The sequence below is a fragment of the Lagenorhynchus albirostris genome, chromosome 2 (genome assembly GCF_949774975.1).
Source record: "Lagenorhynchus albirostris chromosome 2, mLagAlb1.1, whole genome shotgun sequence".
NCBI lineage: Eukaryota > Metazoa > Chordata > Mammalia > Artiodactyla > Delphinidae > Lagenorhynchus > Lagenorhynchus albirostris.
Window position 1 is genome coordinate 29,632,875 of NC_083096.1, and position 15,831 is coordinate 29,648,705.

General features: G+C 37.8%; 1 protein-coding gene across 1 annotated transcript in view; it reads right to left on the minus strand.

Annotated features, from left to right (window-relative positions):
• Positions 1-15,831, minus strand: part of KMO (kynurenine 3-monooxygenase) — a 52,744-nt gene that overhangs the window by 17,794 nt on the left and 19,119 nt on the right. The window contains 5 exon segments of the mRNA XM_060142081.1: positions 1,191-1,356; positions 2,750-2,837; positions 6,551-6,599; positions 12,903-12,992; positions 14,201-14,298. Coding sequence (XP_059998064.1) covers positions 1,191-1,356; positions 2,750-2,837; positions 6,551-6,599; positions 12,903-12,992; positions 14,201-14,298 — 491 coding nt within the window.

Below are 15,831 nucleotides of genomic sequence, written 5' to 3' on the forward strand. Positions count from 1 at the left end.
ATGTCTGCTACATTAGAAAAAGAAAAAAGGAAGGAAGAAAAGGAAAAAGAAAAGAAAGGAAGGAAGAAAGAAAGAAGTGGAGAAAAAGTTTCATAGAATTGTTTTTGGGCCATGTCAAAATATTCCCATGTCTGGTCACATTACTATGTCAAAACAGCATTTCTTAAAAGAGTAAAAACTTTCTATAAACCACCAATCATTACTATTAAATAGGAACACCTTGTAAATAAATGGCTATCTTAAATCTACACTAGTAGGCATGATCCCACTCAAACTGGGGACAATTTTTCAACAGAATCCTATAATCCAGAATTATCAGATCCTGGGCCGTTAGAATATGACCCACCTGAAGACCATAAAATATCATTGAAGAATTAGTAAATCCATGTTTAACCAGGAGGAAGAAATAGAAAGACAACGAAATGTTAAAATATGGATTTGACTGGCTGATAGTTTAGTATATAAGTGGTATATAATACCACTATCCCAAACTGACAAACTATTTCATAGATGTCTGAATTTCAAATAGTATAGATTAAATCAGTACCTTAAAAATATATGTTTTATATGCAAATCAAGTATTTAACTAATGCTGTTTACTTTTCATTACTGATAAGCCAAGATCCTCATTGCTTCTGTTGGTGTTTTAATTTTCCTTATTAAATTCCTACATTTATTTGTTTATGACAATACACAATATACATACTACATATTTCCCTCCGGCCACATACGGTTTAACATGGGAAGGAGGGAATGAGAAACATGCAATGCAAATCTCTTTGAAACAACTTGCTGTTCACTTTATTTAATAACTTTTGCATTTAATCATGAGTATAAGAACTCTGGATTGTCAGTATACATAGTTGATTCCCAACCCAATTTTTTTCTCCCAAGAGATAATAGAAAAATGATATTATTGTGTAAGACAAATCCCCTGTGTGTTTCCAATAAGGTAGTTGTAATTCCTCTCCTTTCTTCCATTCAAGAAAACATATCAAAAGGTAAGGGAGTGAGAGTGATATTATTAAAGAGATACCTGTACATCCAATTTATTATTAATTACAAAATACTTGTGGCCTTGATCAAGATATGCTATGAGAAAAACTGCACTAGAATATGCTTCTATACTAATACGGGGCAGGGGGAGGAGGAGAGTTGTAGAAAGAAGAAAAGAAAGGGAAAGGACTTACATCCCCATTCTTAGGTGGAATAGTCAATTCCATGAACCCATGAGGAATGTATTGTTGACTGTAATCAAAGCGGGGTTTCTTCATGAGGTGAGTTCTGACAGTGGAATAGGCTCCATCACATCCTACAATGAGGTCACAGGTGACATCTTTGGCAACGTTCTCATGTCTGAAAAATAAAATAAATCATCAAAAAAAAAAAAGCCTAGTGGTGAAAATGATGAAGTACCTCTATTGGGTATAAAAAGTAGTGACTTAATGGGGCCACTACTCACTTTTACCTATCTGATTTAGAGCTTTGAGTGGATAGCTATAAAATGAAGATAACAATTGTCCCAGTCATGGGTTTGCTTATGAGAATGAGGATAACACACAACCATACTGATTAACAAAGACATGCTAGGCCACAGAAGCATGACTAAGAGTTGAGTTCCCTGCATGAAGGAAGAGAACCTTGAAAAGAAAGCAAAGTGTTTCAAATGGAGGGAATGTATGAACAACCACAGGGATGTGACCAGAATCTTCTAGGAGCAACACATTTGTCTTGAACAGAGGGGATCAGAAGATGAATTTAAGAAAAGAATACAATTGGGAAGGGAGGAGAAGAGAATGAATGTTAAGACAAAAGGTTTAAATACATTATTCTGGCAAATGGGAGAAAACAATTTTTTTCCATTGGGGAGATGGTGTATAAAGAGTAGTAATTTAAGATAACTTACTTAGGAGTGGAAACATTGCAGTGGAGCCAGAGTGCAGACGGGAAAGAAATGGGGACAAGGTGACTGTAGTAGCCTGCATGTGTGGGGATGAGAGCCCAAGGATTGTGGCGCTCAGGAAGAAGGAAGACATAGGCTCTGAGGCAAACAGAAAGTATGAATGATTGGTGCATGTTTATAGGTCTAGTGGGAGAAAATATGGAAAGGGCTACATCAAGGATGATTTTAATTATTTGGGTAATAGTACTAGGGAAGTCAGGAATGGGAGATGCTTGGTGACAAATAGAGGATCAAGGTTTTAGATGTGTTTGAGATTATGGCAAGTAGTTGTGAAGGTGTTTAATGGGAAATTAATATTGATTAAGATTGAAATAAGGATTGAGAATGAAGAAAAAGGCCTGGCCTGGAGATGTTAATCATAGAAATGTGAATTTACAAGTAGTTGTTGAATGAACTGTGAATCCATGACATATCCCACGAGTGGGATATGAGGTTTAGAACTCTAGAGGAAATGGAGTTGGCCAAGGGGAGGCAGACAAACAGTATTCAGAAAGAGGGGAGGAGACAGGGCAGCGGAGGGTCATCTGTTTCAAGGGAGGAGAGTGTTTGAAGCAGAGTATGGTTACTAGTGTACTAGTGTAGAATCAGGAAGAATCACTGGTGCTAGTATTCAGAAGGCATCTAAGACCTATTTTCAATATAAAATTACTTGATTCTAGAAACTATTTGAATTACCCTGTTAGTTATCATTTAATTCTTTCAAAAGAGTCAGAGAACAAAGTTTACAGGTACAATTCTCCACGTCAACCCTTCACCTCTGAAGTCAAAAGGCTAACCGGTGATTACCCAAGCACTGTGATCGTTCCTTCCTCAGGATTACATTTCAACAGCCTGTGGCCAAAGTGCACCTTTGCATTGGGATATTTCTCAACAGCTGAGGAAACAAAGAAAGACAACTAATAGAAATGAAATTCCAATTCTTATTTCACTTAATCAAATTGAAATATTAATCATTTTCTGAGAACAGTGTGATAGAGATACTTATTCTTACCAATGTAAAAATGAGTTAGTTAAAAGGTAATTTGACAACTATTTGGCAAATGTTCCAGGATAATTTGGTAGCAAAAGAGATAAATAAAAATCAACTATCCTCATCTCAAAAAAAAAAAAAAACTAATTCCATTATGCAAATTCTTATATCACTGTAATTGTTGGCACCCTAGGAAAGAAGCTGTCATCACATATTTTAAAAGTTTTCCCCAATTTAAGGCTTAATTTGTGATCGGAAATATTCAATCAAACTTCCTTTCTCATATTATGTCTGACTTTATATTTCTTTTTAGCAAGTCCTCTAGACTTCTAGCTCAATTTGTCATAAATATAGATTATTGATACTAATTCTTTTTGTAATCAAACACTGCAACAGTTAGGGGAAAATGAGTAAGAAGATTTGAAACTTAATAAGTAGAATCAAATTATTTTAGTGCTTTCTTTGCCTGCTAACAATCTATAGTGTATTTCGTTTTCTGAATTATTAATTATGTTCTTATCATAGTAGTAAATTTATTTTTGTTCCTATTAGTTCTCATGGGCAGGAGATCTATAATTAGTGGTTATTTATTGTTCTTAAAGCTACAAATCAGAATGCAGGTGTTAGAGCTGGAATAGACCTCAGAGATGATTTATTTCAAAACTCTTCATCTTATAAATGGAATAACCAAGATCCTGGAGGGAAAGACAATTTGCCTGAGATCATACAAAGTAAAAAAATTAGGAAAAATAATCCAGAAGTCTGACTTCTGTACTTATCTCTCCTTTTCATCTCAGGTTTTGTCTTTTTTTTGTTCTGCTTTGCTTGAGTTTGATTTGGGGTCTGAAGACTTTAAGATTCTTGGACATGGGATTAGAAGCTTTAGAATATTGAAATCTGAGATAAGCCTAAGACTGATCTATGTTTAAGAAACCTTTTGACAAATAACTTGGAGAAGTCAGAGTTTACCTGAACCACTATGGGTGTCTTTTATCAATACAAACACAAAATGTGCTTGTGGAATCAACCTTTTTGTAAATTAAATTTTATTTTATTTTCAAATTAGATGTATAGTAATACATCCCAAAGAATTTTCCATGGAACACTAGTCCTGTGATATGCTCCCCAAAATAATTGTTCTGTGGTCAGTCATTAGAGAAATGCTCATACTTTGACCCTCCTGGCTGTGCTGTCCTGGTCCCCAGATATATGTTGCTCTAGAGTGCTTGAAATGCAGCTGGTCTGAATGGAGATGTGATGTACCCACTGGGTTTTGACAACTTAGTACCAAAAAATAAAAAGAATAAAATGTCTCATGAGTAGCTTTCTTACATTGATTGTACATTGAAATGATAATATTTTGGATATATTAGGTTAAATATACTATTAAAATTAATTTCACCTATTTCTTTTTAGGTTTTCTAATGTGGTTAATATAAAGTTTTAAATTATACATGTGGCTGGCATTTGTGGTCACATCTTAGACAGCATTGCTCTAGAAAATCCACACTGCAGACTAGTAGAATAAAGGCCCTGAGAAGTACTGTAAGAAAAGACTTTTAAAACTAAGTTGATGAAGGGTTTATTAAATTTACCTGACCACATATACTTTTTCTGTTTGTTTTACTTAACAATTATTAATAGCCCACCAAATAGTAAACTATGAAACAATCCTACATGAAAAGCTGATTCAGGGAAGTGACTTAGTTACAGTACTTTCAGAGGTGAGGCTCTTCTATTAGAAGGAATGAGCATTTATCTGTGGAATGGGTGGCTCACACATCTGATGCCATGTAAAGGAATAAGAGCTGTGTAAAAGAACTTTATATGTCAAACAAACTTTAGGAGTCAAGAGATTCAGCATTCTTTTTATCAACATATTTATGTCATTTATGAAATTGCATGCTGTGCAGTGCACCCCTAATGAAAAACAGGGGAGCATGCAAGATTGGATCTCCTTATTATTAGCAGGTGTTTCATATATTATATATAATACTGGAGGCAGTGACCATAATAGTTAAAAGCATGGACTTCGGAATAGACAAACTCAAGTTCAAATCCAGATTCTACTACTTATTAGCAGTGTAATCTGCTGCTCTGTGGAGCTCTCCAAGCCTCCTTTACCATCTATAAAACTGAGGTAAAAATAATTCCCACTTCACAGAGTTGTTTGGAGGGTTATACAAATTGATGCAATATAAAGCAATTAACATAGTGCCTGGTGCATCAGTGAATATTGTCTATTATTTTTATCAATAAATTCATAGGATACTCTTAAGAGATTATCTTAGGTCCACTATGCTACTTTTTCAAAAATCTGTTTTGTAGTTTCTTTTCTTAAGATCAACATGAATATATCAAGCAACCTAGCCCACCCCCACCTATCTACTCATCCAAAAGTCAGTCTTACAACTACAAGTAAAGAAGTAGAAATAAGAATACTAAGCCCTATATCTTAAGTACCTGGTGAATCAACTAGAGTGACCTTCCCTATCACTCCTCCTCCCAGTTGAATTCAATTCAACAGATATGTTGCAAACTCACCCTGGGTAGGGGACTGAGGAGAAACACAGATAAATCATTGGAACCTCTGCTCTCCAAAAATCCAAGGCTGCTGGAACGCATTGAGGGATTGATTGATTTAAAAGAAAGTAGAAATACTAATGGCATGCTTTGCATGGAATGAATCTGTTTAGTACAAATGCTGAAGAAGAGAAAAAACTATGATAAAGGGCTACATGGAATGTGATTGGATTGATTATCCAAGCTACAAATTTAATTTGCAATCCAGGGACTTTTCAATTAATAGGTAGGTCTTTTTAGTTACATGAGCATCTTCAGGCTTATACACCCCTTCCTCTTTCTCAACCTCCTAAACCCTGAATCTGTTTTGTCTCCTACAAATATCTTGAATCTATACCTCCCCCCAACCACTTGGCTATAGCTTTAGCCCAGGGCCTTGTTTTTGCACACAGGGATTATCATAATACTCTAAAATCTGCAGCCCTCTATCAGCCTTCACACTATTGCTTTTCATCTTTCTGATAAGAAAATCTAATTGTCTCTTTGAAAATTGTTACATCTGTATATCTGTTGTTCCACTAGACCATGAGTTCTTCACTGAGGAGTGAGCACTCATTCAATCCAGTGCCTAGAAAACAATAGGAATTCAATACACGCTAAACAAATGATTTTTATTTAGACCACTGATAAAATGAAAAAGAGATGCTGGAAGATGCATCACCACTACTTTTTTTTTTTTTTTTTTGCGGTACGTGGGCCTCTCACTGTTGTGGCCTCTCCCGTTGCAGAGCACAGGCTCCGGACGCGCAGGCTCAGCGTCCATGGCTAACGGGCCTAGCCGCTTGGCGGCATGTGGGATCTTCGCGGACCGGGGCACGAACCTGTGTCCCCTCCATCGGCAGGCAGACTCTCAACCACTGTGCCACCAGGGAAGCCCTCTACTTTTAAAGAAACACTTTGTATTGTACATAGTCTTGCTCTTAATAACCCCCCCAAAAAGGAATAGTAAACAAATCTCAGTAAATCATGTGACAATCATTAGTCTTATGTGCTTTACAGAAAGTGACAACTGGTGAATAAAGCACTGCACTTACCAGTCAATAGATCCTTGTTTAGATTTTCTCTGCTTATAGAAAGAATATACTGCAAGAAAAATATAATAGATACTGTTTGTTTCTGAAGAATGGACAAATATGCTTCTATTTTATTCACTCAGCAATAGGAAATATTAATCATTTAGCAGAAGGTTGCAAGCTCAGTTTTATAACCATTTAACTAAGTAATTTTTTTCTATAAACACTTTAATCAAATACATGTTATACAATGTTCACGTTTAAACTTAGTTTCGATACTATAAAAAACAAACCTTTTTCTGGTAGCAAAAACATTAGTTTCACTAAGATAGTTTTAACAATCAAACATAAATCTCATATATTCATCTTAGGTCTATAAATCGAGCTGTGTAAAAAACTTCAGAAATGACAGCACTACTAGAATAAATGTACTATTTCCCAAAGAAACTACTTTGAAAGCCTTCATTTCGGTGTGAAAGGCTATGTGTGTGTGTGGTGTGGTTGTGGTGGGGTGAGGGTTGCTAGGAGTAGGTGGAACCCAGCTGGGACATGTGTTGGTTGTTTCTGACTTCATAGGGCCAACTGTTCCATGAGACACGGTCAGAACAGTGCATAGGGCCCATGATATTTTCAGGGATTCATGAAAATATTTTAATTTTAGTTTATTTTAAAATCAGAAGAAAAATAAATATAATGAGTATATATAAGAATGAATCCAGTCTGGATTATATTCAAGATTAATATAATCTTTATATCAATGCAGTCATACAATCTAATTTTCAATATTTATTGTTTTATAGAGAAAGGGTCTCACAAAGGCAAAAGTGCCTATCTAGAGCTCATGAAAGTCATAATGCAGTCTTGCAATTCAGGGCAAGTCTATTGCTTTAAAATTTTAAAGCATATAATTTTCCAAATTATGGGACATTACAACATTTAACACAAATATGGTAATTTATTAATCTTCACCTCATTCAAATAGAGGCATTTAAAATTAACAGCTAAATCTATACATGGTGTAAAAATAACTTGGTCATGATACAGAAGCAGTGACTGAGGAGGAGCTTCCTGTGTCTTTGCTATAAATTAAAATTAACAGGGATGTCTTCATTCTCTGCCTCATGGTTGTTTTCGAGTCTTCTACATTATTAATCATTGCATTTCCATAGAAACCACACTTGTTATTCAAAGTATATTAGGAAACATTCAAATTATAAAGGCTTATTAATGTGAGGAAAATATTCTTTCCCTTACACTTGATTCCTTTCAGGCTTAGTTGAGATAATCTGGGAACTAATAATCTGGGAACCAACAGACATGTCGGTCCTGCAGGAAGGCCAGGGAGAGTCCTGGTCTAATCTACTCCATATCTTTGAGCAGTATCTTATTATAACCAAAAGTTAGAGTCACATCAAGCTTCACTTCTCCAATACATATTCTAAAAGGCTTATCTTTTGAAGAATAAGTAAGAATAAGAACAAACAAGTCAAGAGCTATAAAGTGGCCCTTGTAACCAAACCTAAAATAAGTAGGATAATCTCCTTTGGAGATTCGTAAGACAATAGTTGCAGTGCTGACTTTTTCAAATATGCTAGGAAAAAATGTTTACATTCTAGTCCTGAAAGCCTTCAAATGAGAACGTTCTAGTAAGGGGGCACCATTTCTATATTTTGAGTATAGGAGTTTAGCAAGAAGAATTGGAGGAACTCTGACCCGCTCTGTATATTGGAGAGTATTTTGGTATTTGGCAACTGGGGAGGGAAATGGGAAGAACCAGTAAGACAGTCACCACAAGGGAGAAAGGGCAGAGAAATAACAGCTGGGGGAGGGAGGCTCAGAGAAGGGGGTATAGAAAGGATTTCAGAGGTCAAACTGTACACACTAGAAATTTATAAATTGTTTGCTGTGTCCTGTGCAAGTTGGACCTTCCATGACCCCCAAGTCTTCAGCATATTCATGTGTATTTTGAATGAGTGCTTTCTGTATGGAAAATGGTGAAAATGGTGAGTTTCATGTGTGGCCATCATGGTACACAGCCAATACTAGAGGAGAGGGAGTGGACACCAAGAAGTCCATAGGACAGTAGGTAGGCTCCCTGAGCATTTGAAGGAATCCTGGGGTCATGGGGATGGCTTTGCACTTCCACAGTCTGTGGAATCGACCAATTCAAAGCAATTTTATATAGTTCTTAAAAGATAAGGAGACCCCATGTTCGACTCCAGTATAAAGACAGTGATGCAAAGCTATAAATTTAGCATTAACTCAATTGTTAAGAATTGAGAAATGGCAAGATTGATGGGGAAGGATCATTTCCTCCTTCCATATTGAAGGCCCTGAAATGAGAACTCCCACCAACACTTTCAACTTCCTGGGGAGTCATTGGTGATAAAACTGCTCCTCTCTCTCTCTCTCTCTCTCTCTCTCTCTCTCTCTCTTTCTTTCTCTGTGAGGGTAAGGAAGTCAATTTTAGCCTCAAGTCCAAGTCACTCTTTTCATCTAGCTTCCCTGTTATTTTTGAACCATATCTTACTCCTTGACCTATTCATACTTTATTGGTTAAATCTCTGGGGAAGGGATGGATATGCTGAATTGGACCTCCTCAGCACAATGTTAATCCAAGAGAAAGGTGGGATGACTATTACGAGTCGCTCTCATTTTAGCAAAAAGAAAGAGTGCAACTCAGCAGTATTACCAGCACTCCTCTGAGGGCCTCCTACACCATGCTCGCTGGCTGTTGTCTGTAAGGAAACCTGTCTTGTTTCTCCCTTGCTGCTGACCTCATGTGATCATGCAGCCTGTTTCTTTCTCCAAGGTGGTTGGAGTCAATGCATCTAAAGCTGCTGATTGCTGTGAGATTCTTTGCAAGTTTTCTCATCACTGGACACACGTGACACTTAAAAATTTACATTGTTTAGAAATTTGGTCTCACCCAACGTCCCTCCATAGATAGACTGTCATTTGATTGGAACAGTGCTATTTCGCTGCCAATCTAAGATTTAAACAAAATGTCTGTTTCAAGCCTCACCTTCTCTTCTCTGAAAATGAAAGCTTTCCTCCCTCTCTGAACCATATAGCTGAGTGCCCCTGCCATCACTCGGGTGAGTTCTTTTCACAAGAACTTGATTACTATCTGTCCTCCCCAGGTTGCAAGCTCCTCTCCTGTTGCTCAGCAACTAGCACAGGCATGGCTAGCATAGCACAGGAGGACAATTATTGCTTCCAGAAAAGATACATTTAGTTAGTATAGTTTATACTTGACTTGCATGTGTAAATCTTACTTGCCTATCAAGAAGAGGCAATTCTTTTCTTTCTTATAGCACCAAGCTCAATTTGGGGCCAATTAAACAGGACATATTAATTATCTGAAGACATTTATCTGACTATGGATGGTCAGTGGACTTTCTTTCCCTTCCTTCCCCTGCCAGGCTCATGTATTAAGATTCTGTACCTAAGTTTTCATAATGCCAAAATAAGCAGGTTATTATTTCTAAAAAGTCATTAAATAGAAAATTTTAGTCCTTCCCCACTACCCCCTCATTCCCATTTAGTCGTTGGGATGTTTTACTTTTCAATTACTTTTTTTTTTTGCGGTACGCGGGCCTCTCACTGCTGTGGCCTCTCCTGTTGCGGAGCACAGGCTCCGGACGCGCAGGCTCAGCAGCCATGGCTCACGGGCCCAGCCACTCCGCGGCATGTGGGACCTTCCCGGACGGGGGCACGAACCCGTGTCCCCTGTATCGGCAGGCGGACTCTCAACCACTGCGCCACCAGGGAAGCCCTTCAATTACTTTTTAAACGCACACAAAATTTACCATCTTAACCATTTTTAAATATACAGTTCGATGGCATTAAATACATTTACATTGTTGCGCTACTATCAGAACCATCCATCCACAGAACTCTTCATCTTGTAAACCTGAAACTCTGTCCCCATTAAATAATAGCTCCCCATTCCTCCCTTCCTCCAGGCCCTGTCAACCACCATTCTACTTTCTCTTTCTATGAATATAACTACTCTAGATACCTTACATAAGCAGAATTATATAGTACTTAACATTTTATGACTGGCTTATTTAGCTTAGTTTATCTAAGTTTTATCTATGTTGTAGAATATCAGAACTTCCTTCTTTTTGAAGGCTGAATGGTATTCCTTTTTATGTTGTATAGAAAACCTACACCTCTTCCATGTGTCTCTCCTTTACTCTCATACTATTACCACACACACCACACTTCTGACACCATATACATGTGGGAGTTTTCCTCAAACCAGCAATTCTCTGCAACTCCAGCTGGGCACCCTATAGTTTATTCTGACACTACTAACTTGGAGATGGCGTCAGATTCCACAGGTTAAAAGCTCAGCCCTACAAGACCATTCCTCTCCTTCACGCGCCAATTGCAAATGCAGTTTGTCACCTGTGCTTCTGACTAATCAGCTATAAATCAGAAGTTGCCATGATCCCCTCTTCAAGTTCAATCAATTTGCTAGAGTGGCTCACAGAATTCAGGGAAACAGGTTACTTACATTTACCAGTTTATTATAAAAGAATATGATAAAGGATACAGATGAACATCTAGATGGAAGAGGTGCATAGGATAAAGTATGTATTTGCCATCTCTGGGTGTGCCACTCTCCCAGTACCTCCATGTCTTCATGAACCTGGAAGCTCTCTGGACCCCATACTTTTGGGATTTTTTATGGAGGTTTTATCATGTAGGCATGATGGATAATTAACTCCATTTCCAGCCCCTCTCCCCGCTCTGGAGAATGGGGGTTGTGTCTGAAAGTTCCAAGCTTCTAATCATGAGTTGGTCTTTCTGGTGACCAGCCCCCATCCAGGAGTCCATCCAGAGTTACCTGGAAAGACACTGCTGTCACCCAGGAAATTCCAAGGGATTTAGAAACTCTGTGTAAGGAACCAAAGACCAAATATTAGAACAAAAGATGCTCCTAGTGTTTTTATCACTTAGAAGATTACAAGGGTTTTAGGAGCCCTATGTCAGGAACCAGTGCAGAGACCTGTATGTATTTTTTCTATTATCTCACATTAGTATATACCACATTTTGTTTATCCATCCATCAATGGACATTTTGGTTGCTTTTACTTGTTGACTACTGAGAATAATGCTGCTATGATCATGGGTGTTCAAATATCTCTGCCAGACCCTGCTTTCAGTTCTTTTGAATATATACCTAGAAGTGGAATTGCTGAATCATACGGTAGTTCTATTTTTAATTTTTTGAGGAACCACCACACTGTTTTCCACAGTAGATGCACCAATTTACATTCTCACCCACAGGGTACAAGGTTCCTATTTTTCCACACCCTCACCAACACTTATTTTTTGATAGTAGCCACCCTAATGAGTATGAGGTGCTTCAGCTTCTTTAATCAGCACAAGATCCACAAAGACCTTACTCCCATGAGCATATGTGCTTTATTTCTTGCTACCCAAAGTGTGGTCTGTGGACCTGCAGCATGGACACCACCTGGGTGAATTTGGTTTGCAGAAACTCAGCCTCCACCCCAGCCCTACAGAATCAGACTGTGTATTTTAACAAGATCCCAGGTGAGTCTGAGAAGTGCTGATCTACCTACAATGGACGCTCTGCAGAGGATCAGAGACTCAGAAGAATATGAACCTCACTTGGGCTCTGCAAAATGAGGCATTGCTGGATAAAGTAAGCTGGGGTTTTTCTATGGTTGATAGATTTATGGTACATTCATTCTCTCTCTCAAAGAAATAAACATAGAAAGAAAGTATAATCAGATAAAAATACTTTGCCCAACTCTGTACATTACTATTTCAAAGATAAGAAGAAAAACACAAAGTAGGATAATGGATTTTCTTTCTTAAACACTACATCATCATCTGCCCTCTGTTTGAGAAATTATACAATGCTGAAAGCATTTCCAGTTCATTCTATAAATTCCATTATAACTATTACAACTAGAATAATAATAATTTGAGGCAAGAGAGTCAGGGGGAGGCAATAGCATCATAAAACTTAAGTTTGCATAGTGTTGTTCTTGCATAGTATGCTTAACAATAAATACATGGTAATCTCTATCTAGTTGAAAGGAGATGGGAGGGAAAGGGCATCCCAGGCCAGTATGAGTGAAGCATAGAGGCATAAAACAGCCTAATAGCAATAACAATAATAACCATTATTGAATGGTTATTAGGGACTGGGCCCTTTCTAAGCATCTCATATGAATTAACTAGTATATGTTCTTGCATTCTAAACAGGCAAGCAATGTCAAAGATAGGGTTAGAGAAGAAAGGCAGGGCCAACAAGAAAGTAGCAGGTTCCAGACATTAGACTCAGTTATTACCATTTTACAAGAAAAGTATCTCCAGTTAAACCTACCTGTGACTTTGTCCCATAGGGAATTGCAGACTTTTTTCCTGAAAGAGAGTGAATCATTCTTGCTCTCATGGGGATACCTTGGGATACAATCTGAAATAAAATCAGAAATATCAATTTCAATTTCCATAATGTGGCATCATGCAAATAAGATAGATATCGATTTTAAAATGTGCTTATTCAAGTATTTTCCAAAAATCAAAAAATGTAAAGGTCCATGAGAACACAGTATGGTAGAAAATCAATAAAAACTATGTTCCTGCAAATTTTACTTTTTAGGTTTTTTTTAACCTTTAGATTTTAGAATAGACATCAAGTTTATTTGGTCTAAAGCAAATATTACAAGCGAAGAAATGGTTCATTGTCAGAGAGATTAAGTTATTTTTCTCATGAACACAAAAGAGAGTAATGCATGAGGAGTAAATCCCAGGATTCCTGAAATCCAGTGCAAAGTGCTTTCCTACACATGCCTAAGAAAAATGTGGAAATGCAAATGGCAGTTATATTGACTTATATATCATTTCAAAGACACACTGTTGCAAAAGTGCTATCAATAAAAATATATTATTTCTCTTCACATTTCCAAGAGACATGACAGTGAGAAGTTTGGCAACATTGAATCCATATAAGGAAAATCTGCAACAGGCACACAATCCAAACACTGAGAGCTCATTGGTTTCAGAATTCAGAAGTTTTCAAATTTTAGATAGGCAATGTAGTGCATATGTGGTTATTATATGACACACAGAGGAGTCTAGGGCACCACCCCTAACACAATATTTCTTTAGTAAAACACATTCACACGAAATGAGATTTTTTTTAAAAAGCCTATAAAGAGCCTCACATCAGGTCAAGTTTGCTGCTGAGCGGGTGATGAAAAAGCTTTCTAGTCCCAGAACTTCTGGAGTACAGAGTTGTGGATAAGAGATTATGGACCTAAGTAGTCAAAAGAACAGAGTTCGCCTGCCTCCTCTCACCCTGGATGCCATCTCAGATCACACTTCTGTAGGCAGAGGTTCACGATACTGTTGAGAGCCCAGTGTCAGAAGTGATGATCGAGTTCCCATCTGATACAGTATCTGCCTGCCCCACAACCTGCTCTGGTCCCCCCAGGTGCCTCAAGTGTGAAATGTTCACCCTGTTGTGAAATTTAGAAGTTTGAAAACCTTTGTAAAATGAGCTCTCATGCAGAGGTTTTTTTGGCATTAAGTGGTGCTTTGAACTAGGAGAAATCAAGACCGTGCAGTTGTTGAAAAACAGCAGATATTATTTTCTATAAGGAAAATGCATTAACAAGGTACCTGATCTTCCAGGCCAATGGATTTCAAGGCTTGTCGTCCTCTATAAGAAAGGGCCAAATTAATGCTTCTTCCACGTGCAAATTTAGTCACTCGGATATCTAAGATATTGGAAGTAAACCCCATGTTACACACACTTTCTTATATCCTAATACAGGATGAGCATAGAGCACCTGAAAAACTGGTGCCATCTGGACCAAATTAAAAGACCTTGTTAACTCTTTTAAAGAAAACACGGATAGTAATATATTTGCATTAAATTAAATTTAGATAGTTGAGGTTTTTAATGAAATCTAACAGTGCATCTTTAAAATTTTTTTTCTTTTTAAAATCTAAGGAGTTGCCAACAAACAAATGAAAGGATGCTCAACATCACTAATCATTAGAGAAATGCAAATCAAAACTACAATGAGGTATCACCTCACACCGGTCAGAATGGCCGATTTTTCATCGAAAAATCTATAAACAGTAAATGCTGGAGAGGGTGTAGAGAAAAGGGAACCCTCTTGCACTGTTGGTAGGAAGGTAAATTGATATAGCCACTATGGAAAACAGTATGCAGGTTCTTTAAAAAACTAAAAATAGGACTACTATACGACCCAGCAATCCCACTACTGGGCATATACACTGAGAAAACCATAATTCAAAAAGAGACATGTAGGGGCTTCTCTGGTGGTGCAGTGGTTGGGAGTCCGCCTGCCAATGCAGGGGACACAGGTTTGAGCCCTGGTCTGGGAAGATCCCACATGCCACGGAGCAACTGGGCCTGTGAGCCACAACTACTGAGCCTGTGCGTCTGAAGCCTGTGCTCCGCAACAAGAGAGGCCACGATAGTGAAAGGCCCGTGCACTGCGATGAAGAGTGGCCCTCGCTTGCCACAACTAGAGAAGGCCCTTGCACAGAAACAAAGACCCAACCCAGCCATAAAATAAATAAATAAATAATTTAAAAAAAGAGAGAGAGACATGTACCACAATGTTCACTATAGCTCTATTTACAATAGCCAGGACATGGAAGCAACCTAAGTGTCCATTGACAGATGAATGGATAAAGATGTGGTACATGTATGCAATGGAATATTACTCAGCCATAAAAAGAAATGAAGTTGAGTTATTTGCAGTGAGGTGGATGGACCTAGAGACTCTCATATAGAGTGAAGTAAGTCAGAAAGAAAAACAAATACTGTATGCAAACACATATATATGGAATCTAAAAAAAAATGGTTCTGAAGAACCTAGGGGCAGGACAGGAATAAAGATGCAGATGTAGAGAATGGACTTGAGGACACGGGGAGGGGGAAGTGTAAGCTGGGAAGAAGTGAGAGAGTGGCATGGACATATATACACTACCAAATGTAAAATAGATAGCTAGTGGGAAGCAGCTGCATAGCACAGGGAGATCAGCTCGGTGCTTTGTGACCACCTAGAGAGGTGGGATAGGGAGGGTGGGAGGGAGATGCAAGAGGGAGGGGATATGGGGATATATGTATATGTAAAGCTGATTCAGTTTGTTATAAAGCAGAAACTAACACACCATTGTAAAGCAATTATACTCCAATAACGATGTTAAAAATAAAAGAAAAAAAATGTAAGGAGGAAGAAGTCAAAGAATTAGAACAACATCTCATGTTATTC